General features: G+C 42.2%; 1 protein-coding gene across 2 annotated transcripts in view; it reads right to left on the bottom strand.

Moving 5' to 3' along the window:
* Positions 1-14,460, bottom strand: part of RANGAP1 (Ran GTPase activating protein 1) — a 38,207-nt gene that overhangs the window by 18,283 nt on the left and 5,464 nt on the right. The window contains exons 1-2 of one of the 2 annotated variants that reach the window (XM_020787864.3): positions 7,496-7,621; positions 411-561 (exon numbers count right to left, since the gene is read on the bottom strand). In XM_020787864.3, the coding sequence (XP_020643523.3) occupies positions 411-522 (112 nt within the window). In that variant the 5' untranslated portion in view covers positions 523-561; positions 7,496-7,621. Of the gene's footprint in view, positions 1-410; positions 562-7,495; positions 7,622-14,460 lie in introns of those variants that run through there. The other variant, XM_020787865.3, reaches the window with a different exon arrangement.

The following is a 14,460-nucleotide window of genomic DNA, read 5'->3' as shown; positions in this document are numbered from 1 at the left end:
ATGCAGATCAGCAGAGACAGAGTGCTACTCAGAAATAATTATAGGACAGTATCTTGTTATAGGACATGATCCAGAAGAAAAAGTGATTGAACACTGCTTCAACATATCCATTATCTATAGGCTCTCCTGGTCATTGATACTTTCCTTTCCCAGGCTTCAAGTAGCTGCTTTGTCCACTTAAGACACATATCTGACATCAGAAACGGCAATGTTAGAAATCACAAACAATTCAGCTTCTTTATTACTTTATTAGTGACCTTACAGTGGCAATTATTGAACAAAGGAGTTTTTAAAAGGGAAAGTATAAGGTGAAATTCTCAAATTGTACACTGCTTCTCCAAAATGAAATATTTTGTGAACAGGAATTAAAATCTAAGTTATGGTGCAAATAGTAATGGCATTCCTCTTACCATCTTCTGCAGTATTCAGCTTCAGACTCTTGCCTTTGAAGCTCAGCTGCCCTCCGCCCACTTGGGTCTTAGCAAGCGACTCTGCCAACTTAGTAATGTCTTCTGATGCCATTTCTGGATTGGGCCAACCTTGTCTCAGCTGGGAAGGATGCTAAGAAGGAAGAGGAGGAGAATTGAGAAATTATGCACTTCTTGAGGTGGGGGTAACTCCTAGGAGTTCTGATGGATTAGCCTGCTCTGATCCTCTAGTGGCAAACTAAAAAGTAAGGAAGCCAAAGATGATAATTGTGCTAAATTTGTTATTTTATAGGTCACTATCTCCATAGATCAACCACTTATTCATCTTACTATTTTAACCTTCACAGTGAAACCATTAAAGGTGGACAAGGAATTACTCTTTGGAATACAACTTACATCATCCCCAAACAGCATAGCTATATTGGCTTATGGTGACCAAAACACTGGTCTGAAGATCACCTTTTTTTAATCTCAAGGTTCACCCCTTTCTCCTCCCTCTTATACAAATACAACAAAATATTAATGTTCAACTACCTCACGTAACAGCATGCTGTGAGAAGAGAACAGGAGGGCGGGGACCAGGATAATACTAACATGAAAGCACCACATGAATGTTGCAGCATCTACCCAGATCTATCAAACCTAGCAGGCTATGTCACATGTTGCAGGGGAAAATAAAAGAACAAAAAATTACCCAAGCCACCACATGCTTGTTTCGAGAGCCAGGGATTAGAGAACAGCTATTGAAAAGAGATTTAAAAAACATAGTTTACTAGTACATACTACAATGCTACTGCTAAGCTTCACGTAAATAATGCAGCTTGGCCAAATGCACTACCCTGCAGAGTCTAGGAAACAACATCCATAATTTTTAAAAGTCAACTTTATATTCAGTCCAGAAACATAGATTTCTCACAGTCAGACACTAAGCCACTTTTAAAAATTGTGGGAATGTGTGGTTGTTATAGCACTGCACATTGCCTGCTCAACTCTGTGAAGAGGTTTGAACGCAGGTGGCACCGTCTAGACATACATATAAGGCAACAGTAGACCAACTTTACTTTCTAATCAGTAGCCCATTTGAAGATTAAATTACATTAAAATTAAAGGACTAGTTTTGCTCTAATGTCAGGAGAAGACTATCAAAGGAAAAGGAAGGATAAGAATGATAGAAGGGCTGCAGTGAGCAACCCTGAGTGCTCACTGGAAGGACAGATCCTGAAACTGAGGCTCCAATACTTTGGCCATCTCATGAGAAGAGAAGACTCCATGGAAAAGACCCTGATGTTGGGAAAGTGTGAAGGCAAGAGGAGAAGCGGACGACAGAGGATGAGATGGTTGGACAGTGTCATCGAAGCGACCAACATGAATTTGGCCCAGCTCCGGGAGGCAGTAGAAGACAGGAGGGCCTGGCGTGCTCTGATCCATGGGGTCACGAAGAGTCGGACACGACTAAACGACTAAACAACAACAGGGCTACAATTACATATTCGGTAAAAACTGGGTGGAATAAGACGCAACTTTCCTCACTTCACATGATATAAGCCACAGTGGTGCCCAACATGCACTGTTTTAAACCACAATAGGACTTCCTCTGCAGTGAGCTGGGTGAGAAATCCCTTCCTCATCCATGAGGCTTGCTTGTCCAGCAGGTGGCCAGGTAACCAGGAAACATACTGGCAGTGGTAGCATCTTTGATGGCCGGGAAGACCTCCCCCCCCCCCCGCTTCTAGTTCCAAAACACTCCTTGATAACTGCTACCATCCAGCTACCTGTTGAACAAACAAGCCCTGCAGAGGATCAAGGGCAGAAACTCCTTGCCTGCTCAACATGTAGTGAAAGCAAAGCTGTTGGAGGTGGCCCCTGGGCAAGAACAACGTTGCCAGTGCTGAGAGGCTTCCCAACTATCGCAACAGTGGCTGACCAGCATTACTCTTGCCCAGGGTAGGAGGCAGCTCCAGCCACTTCATTTTTATGCTGCATGTCAAGCAGGCTGAAGCTTTCTAGCACTGGTAGGCTGGCAGCTGGAACTACATGACCTGCTTCAAAATGAGGAGGAATCACATTAAAATAAGACATGTGTTTCAAGTGTTCTCACTCCTGTTGGTAGATAACCCACACTAAAAAACTTACTGACAAATGCATAGTTCCTACCAAGGTGACAACAGAAGACAAGGGAAGCACAGGTTATGTAGCACTTCCATTGGATAGGGGATTAGACTTTAGCATCTAGAATCTCTTCTAGCAAATACAGACTATATCTTGCTAATCAGTATGACTTATACAGGTTTTAGAATTCATCTCTCTGTCAAAAAGCCAGTTCTAAAGTGTTTTGTTTTCATCTCTTGAAAATACTGAGCTCTACAGAACACCTTTTAAAATTTAAATAACTGGGATTGATTGCAACATGATTCTTGGATGATTGTTTAAAGCATACAATCTTCCATTATGTACTAAACAGAACAATCATCATTCTAGTATACAATAAATAGTACCCCACCAAGCCAAGTTATTTACCTAGTCTAAGTGTCCGCCTAAAGCTGACAGTAAAAGATATTTTCTCCCTTATTATTTAAATATTCTACTTACATAATAAGAAATGCACCTTGTTTCTTATTTTATGCCTGCAGCAGAATGCAAGTCTAAATCTTGACACATTTAAAAAGAAATAACACCTTCAAACTATTTTTAGAATGGAGGTATCGCATTCCCCTACAACCCTAATTATACCTTCTGGCATTAATATTCTGTTAACTATACAGTATTTCAAACCATCTGGTTTCAACCTTAAATCATATTTAATCTGTTGCTAAAACAAACACTTTCCCCTTCTCAATAAATATTAAATCTTTGGGTTCAGAGACAGACAATGCTGGACAGGAGATTTTCCAAATTGTGGCTCAATTTGTTCTGCTGGCTGTTGGGAAAAAAGAAAGAAAGAGAAAGCTAGTGGTTGGTCAGTGTGTGGAACAAGATGTTGATTAGATGGGCCTTCGATCTAATTCCACAATCTGTACCTTATGTTCTGAAACAACACAAGCAACTACTGTACTGTACATTTAAAGTCTAAAACAACCAACCTATGGAATCTGTCTTACTGCAAAAATATAAAAGTTATATAAAAGTTGTTTTATATAAAGTGACCAGGGGAAATAACTGACTTGGCCTTTGGGCATGAAGTGTACAGTATTCAAAAGCCTTCTTCAACAGGAGAGTATTGGGGGAAACACATGAATCTGTCAGGCCATGTGCTGTTTGTACTGTACTTGCAAACACAATGCTCAAGGCAAGACGTGCACCTAAAATCAATGATAATCCTCTCACGTAATCCTCTCAACCTACCCCTCCACACGTCAGGCATCTTACAAGAGCAAACTAAAATTATTACAGACTTCTACATGGGCGCATATCAGAATATAGGCAAATGCACATGCCTCTTGATCAGATTGGATCTTCAACTGCTGAAGATCAGCAGAGGTTTTTGGTTTCAATGTCAATGCAACATGCAATGGTGTTAATTATATTAGCTAGAATTATGGAACTCTACTAGATAAGAACAGATTTACTCGATTTATAATTATGTTGCATGAATATCAACTCAGAAGTAAGCCCATTGATTTCAATGGGACTTACTCCAAGATAAGCATATACAGGATTGCAACTTGAATCACAGGTCTAATACTGCATGTTATTATTACAAATTATAATAAATATATATTCTGACACTACAGCTTCTTCACTGTTACAGCAGTACACCAACAGAACTAATTACCTGGGGAGATGGGGTGTGCTCTAACTCTAGAGGCATTCAAAAGGAAATAGACAACCACCTGTCAGATATACTTTAATCTGGATTCCTGAACTAAGCATGGGGGTGAACTTGATGGCCTTTTAGGCCCCTTCTAATTCCATTAGCCTATGATTCTATGGTTCTAAATACAGTACAGTGGTGCCCCACATAGCGATGATAATCCGTTCCGAAAAAATCGTCGCTATACGGATTTGTCGCTATGCGGGGCAAAAAAGCCCATAGGAATGCATTAAAACACGTTTAATGCGTTCCTATGGGGAAAAAGGGGACGTGGTGGCGTTGCGGGCTAAACCGCAGAAGCCTGTGTTGCAGGGTCAGAAGACCAGCAGTCGTAAGATCGAATCCATGCAACGGAGTGAGCGCCCATCGCTTCTCACAGCTCCCGCCAACCTAGCGGTTCGAAAGCATGCAAATGCAAGTAGATAAATAGGCACCACCTCGGTGGGAAGATAACAGCGTTCCGTGTCTAGTCGCACTGGCCATGTGACCACAGAAGATTGTCTTCAGACAAAACGCTGGCTCTATGGCTTGGAAACAGGGATGAGCACCGCCCCCTAGAGTCGAACACGACTGGACAAAAATTGTCAAGGGGAACCTTTACCTTTTTTATGGGGAAAAAACTCACCGTTATGCGAAAATCCTCAATGCGACCACCATTTTTGCTGCCCGGTAAGCGAGGAAAGGGCGCGAAAACACTGCGGGCAGCCATTTTATTTACACGGCAGCCATTTTGGAACCACCGATCAGCTGTTCTAAAAAGATTGCTATGCGGTAATCGGTAAGCGAAACAGCTTACCGATCATCACAAAGCGATTTTTTACTATTTAAAACATTGTTTTGCGATTGCAAAAAACACATCACTATGCGGATTCATTGTTAAACAAATCGCTCGTTATGCGGGGCACCGCTGTATATGGTAATGATCTGCACAAGCCTCTTATTTGCATTAGTATAGATAGCGTCAGATCAGAGCTTTCATTATTACAGAAACACTGTAAAAATGCAACCAGCCAGTCAGCACTGATAAAACAAAAGGCATGAAGAACAATTTGTGCATCAGAGTTTGAACTACAACTCCCACAATCCTCAAACACTGACCAATTTAGCTGGGGCTTCTTGGAAATTGACATCTACAGTACCTGGAGCACCAAACATTACTTCCTTATCCCTACAGTAACTTCAGGACAGCTTTCAGATTATTTTGTTTCCGGGTACAAGTCCCAAAAGATGATGCTGTGGAACTACGGTTTCAGCCCATGGATATCAATCAGGCTTTAGTACCCTACTGCAGTGGTACCCAGCCTTGGGCCTCCAGATGTTTTTGGATTTCAACTCCCGAAATCCTAGCCAGCAGAGGTGGTGTTGAAGGCTTCTGGGAGTTGTAGTCCAGGAACATCTGGAGGCCCAAAGTTGGGGACCACTGCCCTAGTGGGTACCATCTCACCCTCTTTCTAATCAATTATTATATGAAACCAATGGAAAGGATGCCCAGAGATTTGGGGGGTTGTGTCATTAATCTGTTAATCACAGCACACTTGTTGTTCCCTCCCTTCCAGGGTAAGCTGTGCAATACACTAACCTGAGTGCCAGAATGAAACAGAGATGGGCTAACAAAGAGGAACTGTAAGACAGACATGTTGTTGGTCATTTAGGAAACTTAGTCTAGTATAAGGTATAAAGTGAATACTGTAGGGTGGCTGCACTCTCCTCAGAAGATGATATCCATAGTCTGGGAGGACTTCTAGACCCAGCTTTGCTCCTAATTAATAAAGTAGTAACTAATCAGGAATATTTTAGCACATCTTTAACTAGCACACCAACTCAGGTCTTTTATCCAGAAAGCAGATCCATTCACCATCAAACATGACTTCATTACAGTACCTCTGTGTTAGGCTATTTTACAGGACTGTGTTGGTTGCTCTCTGAATAAATGTCTGGAAACCTCAACTGATGTAAAATGCTGCAGCCAGGGCTTTGCCCTGGGGCTCTTTTTGAGAAAATGCAGCATCACTGTTGTTCAATCATCAATAGTTTCTGGTTCATTTATAAATGCAATTCAGCTATGCTAGCTCCCTTTGAAAATCTAAATAAATGGTTTGGGACTTATGTTAAAAGGCCACTTTTTATTCACACAATTATGTTCATTTACTAAGATTACTGATATTTTGCCACCTTCTGAAATACTACTGGGTGTGATACAGAACAAGACTTTTTTTTTTCAGTTGTGGTACCCAGATGGCTGAGCTCCCTGCTCCAGCAGCCCTGGTTAAACCCCCCCCCAACTTAGGTTATAACTTATCATTTTGTTTCATTATGCCTTGTGGTAAACTTCATGCCACTTCCTATCCTGTCAATTCTCTGTTGTGCCTGTTTACTTTTGATTGTTTGAAGCTACTCTAATGAAAAGCCATATTAAAGTTTCAAATAAATACCCCAAAATACTTCATTAAATGACTTGAGTTGTATGCTGCTGCTGTAACAAAAGTTCTACTGGCTCTTATCTGTGCTGAACATATTTAAAGCATATTATCTCTTAAATGTTAAAAAACTATTCTTACTAGTGATTTGCCACAGAGGCTAATTTTTCATTAGTAAAATAAAATAATTCAAAAGTGCAAGCTACTCTTTATTGTTCCGCTCCTTTCAACCTCTCCTTACACATTTCTTATTGTTAAGAGTTGCAACTGCACTTATCTGTCACAACTTTTATTGCACTAACTGAATCCCTTCCTGTGTCTCCTATATAACGCAACCTTCCATATTCTGTTTCACTTCAAATAAGCGGCAGGTCCACGCGTTCTAAAGCACGGACTCCACGCATACACACAACCCAAGACGATTTCACAACCCATCCATGCTGCCCCCGAGACAGAGACCCAAGGTTCCTGGGCCAATGGGGGCATGACGTCACACACGGACTAAATAGGGAGGGGTTTTTTGGGGGGCAGAAAGAAGTGCTAAGAGGAGCGAGGTCTGATCAGATCGCTCAAACACGAGTTTAGTCTCTGATCCGCAAGAGTACAGAGCACATGTATGGCGAAGACGTATGAACACGCCTACACGTGTAACGACAAGGGGTTAAAAAGCAAGTTCCCCTCTGCTCAACAGTAGGAGCTCCTCCCAATTCGGCGTGGCTAACCTCAAGAAAACATCCATCCCGCCAATTCACGGCGTCTTCCGAGTAAACCAAACCAACCAAGCGCCCCCTCCCCGCGCCTAAGCGGGCGAATAGCAGAGCCAAGCCGCGGCTGCTTACCTGCCAAGCGCCCGCTTCCCGCCCGTCACGTCGCCACCACCGCCTCCGAGGATGATGGCGTTAAAGGAGGCGGAGGATTTGAAAGCCGGCAGTTTTGTTTCCTGGGTTCTGATTCGCTCTTTAGCGCGTCCAGCTTTTGCGCATGCGCAGGCGGGCTTTCTCGCCGTTTCCTCCCCCCCTCCTTTCTCGGTTCGACCAGTCTAGCAGTTCAAGAACGGAGACGGCGTGAGGAAGTCACCATTTGGTATCGTATAACGCGCGGCTCTGTTGGTCGCGAAGCATTTTGGGAGTTGTAGTTTTTCAGATGGAAGACGCTCTTGACTTACTACTTTGTCTATAGAGTTCAAAAAAAAAGCAATATCCAACCTTGTAGGGTGTTTTTCGAAGTCGTAGCCCTCTTAAACTGTGCAAGCATTTGAGACAAGAAACAAAAGAAAATAAAAACAAAATACGTGGTATTTGATCTTTTTTAGTACAGTATCTGTATACAGTACAGTACTTACTGGTTTTAGCTTTAAATATTGTCTTTTAATTATATAAGCTGACTTGAGTCCTTAAAGAGAAAGGTGGAGTAAAAAATTTAAATAAAGAAAATCATTAATTTTTTAATCAAATAATTCAAAAACATGGCACCTGGAAGACTAACTGCTGTATTTTAAAATGTTATATATCACATTTTAAAATATACACTATTTAATTTTATATTTTGTGGATAGAGTTAACTTCCTTCAGATATAAAAGTGAGATTAGGTAAAGGTAAAGGTTCCCGTTGACATTTAGTCCAGTCATGTCCGATTCTAGGGCGTGGTACTCATCCCCGTTTCCCAGCCATAGAGACAACATTTGTCCAAAGACAGTTTCTTTGGTCATGTGGCCAGCGCGACTAGACACAATGCTGTTATCTTCCCACTGAGGTGGTTCCTATTTATCTACTTGCATTTACATGCTTTTGAACTGCTAGGTTGGCAGGAGCTGGGACAAGTGATGGGGGCTCAGTCCGTCACATGGATTCGATCTTACGACTGCTGGTCTTCTGACGTTGCAGCACAGAGGCTTCTGCGGTTTAACCCACAGCGCCACCACGTCCCACAAGAGTGAGATTACATGGCAGTAATTTAACAAGATAAAAAGACACAAATTGCAAATTGTGAGTCAGTGTGACATTTCACCCCTGGTAGTGATCTCTGTTTTACATTCAGATCTTTTCCTTCCAGGCTTTGTTCTTTGAAAGCAACAATAGTTAGTAGTTAAAAGAACCTTAGGCTACAGGTAACAGCAGCAGAAACAATATTTGTGGCATTACATACAGTATTTGGTGTGGGGATTTTGTAGTCTAAAGTTCCATCTTGTGGCTATTAAGGGATACATCACTGGTGTTTAGCATAATCAAGTTATTGTAGTATAAAGATGCATTGTTCTATGATTCTCTCTCTGCGCAGGCGTGGAATGCCTTAAGAGTGATAACCACACGACGCCTCTATGGCCAAATTCTTATCTTATGCTAATTTTGCTTGTTTTGCGTGCTTAATAAAAACGTCTGGGGGGAAGAAGGTAGCCATCTTCTTAATCTTCTTCTTCTTCTCTACCGGTACCTGAATACTAACAAGATAAAGTCTGCAGTGTCTTCATTTATCAGAGATCTCTCCCTGGTTTTCATGCAACTGCTGCTTGGCTGGCTTCCAAGCAGGGTTCCCTGGGGATTTCCCCACATTTTGGCGGCCCGTGTGAGGCAAGAAGCACGGGACAAGCTGAGCAACGCAACAGCGCGACAATTCACACTGCCCTCGCCCGGCAAGGGTTTCAGACGTCACACATCCGCAAGGATCCCGGGTGAGTGTTGAATTTGTCAAGTTAGACACCTAGACTCCTAGCAAACATGGGGAGCTTTGTATCTAATCTTCAGGAAGTACAGGACCTCCACTTCTTATTAAAAAGGAATGGTCACACGACCACACGCACAGAAGTGGAAGATTTAGTTCATACTATTCGGGATGTATGTCCCTGGATCCCCGAAGAAGGGACACTGGACCTCAAGGAATGGTCTAAAATAGGCAGCTGTTTACAGGGACATCCAAGAGTTACAGCAAAAGTGCTTTCTACATGCTGCAAAGTGCGTACTGGCCTTCAAGGCTTGGCACCACTACGGAACATTCTTTTCGACCAAGAATTTGAAAATAATCTGTTCAAACAACTCCCTCAAATTTTGCCTCCCCTTCCTCTCACACCAGCCCCCTTGGTTCCGCTGCTGGACTCTTTGTCTCATTCTGCCCAGCCAACCGAGCCTCAGCCTGGGAACACCTCAGCATTGTCTCCTAGTCCTGCCGTGCATCAGGCAACTGAGAACAAAATTTCTAACTGTCCTTTAATGGATACAATGGGTGCTGCTTTAGAAACTGCTTATCCTGGCATTCAGGGAACACAAGCACAGGCACAGGGAGATGCCGCGGCAGTTTCTCATAGTTCTGAACTGCTCCCATATCAAGGCGTCCGCGAACTGCAACTCAGTCTCAAGGACAAACAGACACAGACTCTCCCGGAATCCTCATCTGCCCAACGGCCGGCCCCTAGTGACTGGAGTAGGGGTCTCCTTCCACCAGCAGAAGGACTCATTTGCCTTCAAGGATGGCAAGATTTAGCAACTAAGCAAGCAGAAATTAATGCTGTTGTTTCTGTACGTCAGCCAATTATTATGGGAGCAGGTATATTCGCTTCTGCTGTTCAAGTCCGTCTCATGGACGCAGTTCTCAGTCAGCCAAGGGCACGTGGGAAATGGGACCCAGGGAAATGGGACCCAGGGCCACCCCCAGGCCAAGAGAGAATAATAGGGGATCTGCAGGATTCATGTGATGTCACGGGCTGGTATACAAAAGAAGCTTTACAAGCATGCCATGTGTCTTGTGAGAAATCAGAAGGGGAGGAGGAAGAAAATGTAAGGGGGACAGCCCAACAGGAGGCCTGTTTTGAACTGCCACAATGGGTCTATGTTTCTAAAGCTAAATGTGCCGCTATTCCTCAAGGCTACACTGTTCTGGTTTTTACATGCGCTGATTTTGTTTGTCTCAGCTTGAATGTTGTGCCAGGACTGATAACTCGCATGGCAAACATTCAGGTTTGGGGAAAAATCCTACTCAGCTGGACAGTCAGAGCTGAGAAAGATTGCCCCCCCACCTGGCCAGTAAGAGAGAAAAATGCATATGGGGTGGGAGGAGGTGAGCCAACTCCTTAAAGCGCTTCCCCCATCACCTTCCAATCTGGAGAAAGCATTGTTACTCTCAAGCCACTTGCAACATCCTGGACACTATGTTCCATGTTCTTCCTAGAACTACAAATTCTATCACACCTTGCATTGCTTAGCAGTTTCCTGAATATCTCAGCGTGATGGGACCTGTAATCTCATCCACGGATTCAGTGCAGCCTGCTAGGACATAAACTCTGTATTGTTTTCTGTGTCTCTGGAAGTAACAAATTCAAGGTCCACACCTGGCGCAATGCCCAGACTTAGTTCTCTCTTCTTATCAGCGATTCTGGGCGTTCTGCCAAGAGAATGCCATTGTATTCGGACAGTCTAAATGGAGAATCATTTGGCAACCTACAGTCTTCTTGCAGAAGGGTTTTTTGCAGCCCACAGAAAAATCAACAGACTGGGCATAAACGTTTGCATCTATACCATTGAGATATCAATTGGGCACGTCAGTTTTGGTATTGTCTACAAATGATCTCTCACCGTTGTTCTCTGCACTTCCTGGTTGTTCATGTTATGCTGGTAACTTCATCGATGAAGGCTTCTTACAGCTGATCTCTCAACAACTTCGACTGCAAGCTCGCCTGCATTCCTATTTCAAGTCCAATCTTAGCTACGCCATGGCTGTCAATTGCAGTTCTCTACACCCCTGACAAGGATAGGATCACAATTGTTGAATGGATGCACTTGCCACACACTCCCTTGAACTTGTACTCCTGTGTTAAAGCAGTTGCAAATTTGTTTTGCCAAGGCATCGTTCCAGATGTTGCCACAATTGTCAGGGACGTATTAACTCTATTTTTCTTTTCTGCAGGGTGATGTTGAACTCTCCAAAAGACAAGCGCCTGCTTTCCTGTATTTCTTATCAATTAACCACTTGTTTTTCCACAGATGCTTTTTTCAGATGGTTCGCCTTTCCAAGGTGTTGCCACGTGGCAGCGTTTGAACTTTTTTCTAATGATGAGTTTAACTTTGTTGTAGACACACGTTTATAAGCTTTTTAGGCATTTGCTTTTTTTAAATATCTGTCTCCTTCCATAGATAAGGATTTGTTTTCACTGTTTTCCTGACTTTGTTACTTTAAAGCAGAACAGCATTCTGTTCCATCGCCCATATATGTTCCCACCCTCAACTTCCGGGAGTTTTTACTGAAGGGAATGCTGTTGCTGATTCAGCTTTCAAGCAGAATTCATGTGCTTTAGTCTTTTTTCTGATCCTATTTGCTTCTCATGACATGTTTCATTACTCTGTAAATATGTTTTACAGAATGTTTTCTATCCCAATGACTCAGGCAAGAGACACTGTAGTTGGCACGTGAATGTCACACAAGTGCAGGTTTTTGCCTCAATTACATTTGATTGTGGATACATTTTCTGGGTTTATTTGGCATCTCCTCTTCATGGAGAGACTGTAAGACAAGTTATTCAACATTACATTTGGAACAATTGCTGTAATGGGCCATCCTAGGCCTGAAGACTGGACAATGGACCTGTCTATATATCATCTGCCTTTCAAGAATTTTATGTTCAATGGGGACTCTCACTGAAGCATGAGATTCCTTTTAATTCCACAGGGCAAGCAATTGTGGAAAGAGCACACTTAACGCTTAAATTTCTTTTGCAGAAGCAAACCTCAGGCAGAGGGGTTTCTGGGTCAGATTGTTCCTATGGTTGTTGCAAAAGTTCTGTATACTTTAAATTTTCTGCTTTTTCCTCATTAACAGGGTTCACAACCCAAGTTAAAGTTCATTTCAGGACAGAATGTTTACCACCTGAGTGGTAAGGGATCAATTCTCTTGGTCACCTGGGGACAAGGATGCTGCAGTCGCACTGGACAAAGGCGCCTGGCAAGATGGTGTGCATCTCTGCCATCCGACTCCTAGGACTGCTTGAACTGTACTTGGTTCCACGTATTTCTGCTCCGGACAATCAAGGCAATTCTTGGGTGCAACATGCTCAGTATATATTTGATGTTCATGGACAGAATGTTTCTCTTTTATATGAATCATGAGCTCACTGCCTGGTCTTATTGATGATCCAACCTTAATTCTTGCCTCTTTGCAAAGTATTTCAGAACATGGTCAATCTGAACTTCTTTTCCATGCTATTCCTCCTACTTCTAATATTTCAAAGGTTCAATTTACGCACCACATCTGAGCTTTGTGTTTCTGTTGTATTCATGCAGGGAACTGGCCACTACAAGAATCATGGTAGCTCTGCAGAGTGAAATACTGTAGACCAGTTAAAGCAGCTTTCAGTTAAAGCATCGCTAATTGCTTGCACATACTTATACTATGTTTTATTGTAATAGATACTCAAAGTATTATTTGCTTCCATAATTTGCAGCTTTCAATTGAGCATATATTAGTTGATTTGAGTGATACCATTATTACCAACAATATTAACACTTCCCTATGGGATGGCTTTGCATACTACTAATGCATGGTATTATTTTACTGAAAATTTGTATTTGCCTTATGCTTGTTTTAATCAATGTATTCCTTCATTAATTAATGTTTTCACTAAGTGATATCAAACATCTGTACAATCAATGTTTTTATCTGCTAAGCAATTGTATCACTTCTAATATCATGTGTTCCTTTCTAGAGTAGGTGATTTTTATGGTGAGGCTGATGCACGATATACAGATTGAGATGACATGGCTGTTGCCCTCCATCAATGAAGAGCTTCCATGGACTCAGAAACCATCAGGAGTCTTACTGGCAGTAACTTGCTCATCCAAAATGAAATACAAACGGAGGGAATGTGGGGATTTTGTAGTCTAAAGTTCCATCTTGTGGCTATTAAGGGATACATCACTGGTGTTTAGCATAATCAAGTTATTGTAGTATAAAGATGCATTGTTCTATGATTCTCTCTCTGCGCAGGCGTGGAATGCCTTAAGAGTGATAACCACATGACGCCTCTATGGCCAAATTCTTATCTTATGCTAATTTTGCTTGTTTTGCGTGCTTAATAAAAACGTCTGGGGGGAAGAAGGTAGCCATCTTCTTAATCTTCTTCTTCTTCTCTACCGGTACCTGAATACTAACAAGATAAAGTCTGCAGTGTCTTCATTTATCAGAGATCTCTCCCTGGTTTTCATGCAACTGCTGCTTGGCTGGCTTCCAAGCAGGGTTCCCTGGGGATTTCCCCACAATTTGGTAGTGGGCTAAGAGGTGCGTTGGGAAAGAAGTGAAGGGACCATGGCATTACACGAAACACACAAGAGCACACCTCTAATTAGATCACACAGAATACAATCTGGAAAGATAAAACACAGTCAGATTTATACATATATGTACATGCTTTTTGTTTCCTCAGAGTTTCTGTAAAGGAATAAGGCTGGCCAGGTTTTCCTTCGCCAGGGCAGGTTATCTCACCTTCCAATCTAGATTGGAGGAGCAAACAGACAGAACCCAGAGACCTTTGGGTAGAGTGGGTGGCATATAAGTTAAATAAATAAATAAATAAATATAAATAAAAACCATTTTAACTCTCTCTGGAGTCAAGACTTACTGGCAATTAATTTTGACTTGGAAAGTCTAGGGGCTATCCTGGACTCAACAGAACTCTGACTATGGAAAATAACAGCAGATAACAACATAATTATTGTAGCATTTCACATTTGGTAATAGCCCAAGAACCCTTTGCTAATAGTCAAACCACTGAAATTAGTACCTAGCAGCATGTATCTATATATAGTTTGTCTCAGCTGTTTCCTT

Source organism: Pogona vitticeps, chromosome 5, assembly GCF_051106095.1.
Source record: "Pogona vitticeps strain Pit_001003342236 chromosome 5, PviZW2.1, whole genome shotgun sequence".
Classification (NCBI taxonomy): Eukaryota; Metazoa; Chordata; class Lepidosauria; order Squamata; family Agamidae; genus Pogona; species Pogona vitticeps.
The sequence above is the reverse complement of the archived record's forward strand: the minus strand, read 5'-3'. Positions and strand labels throughout refer to the sequence as shown.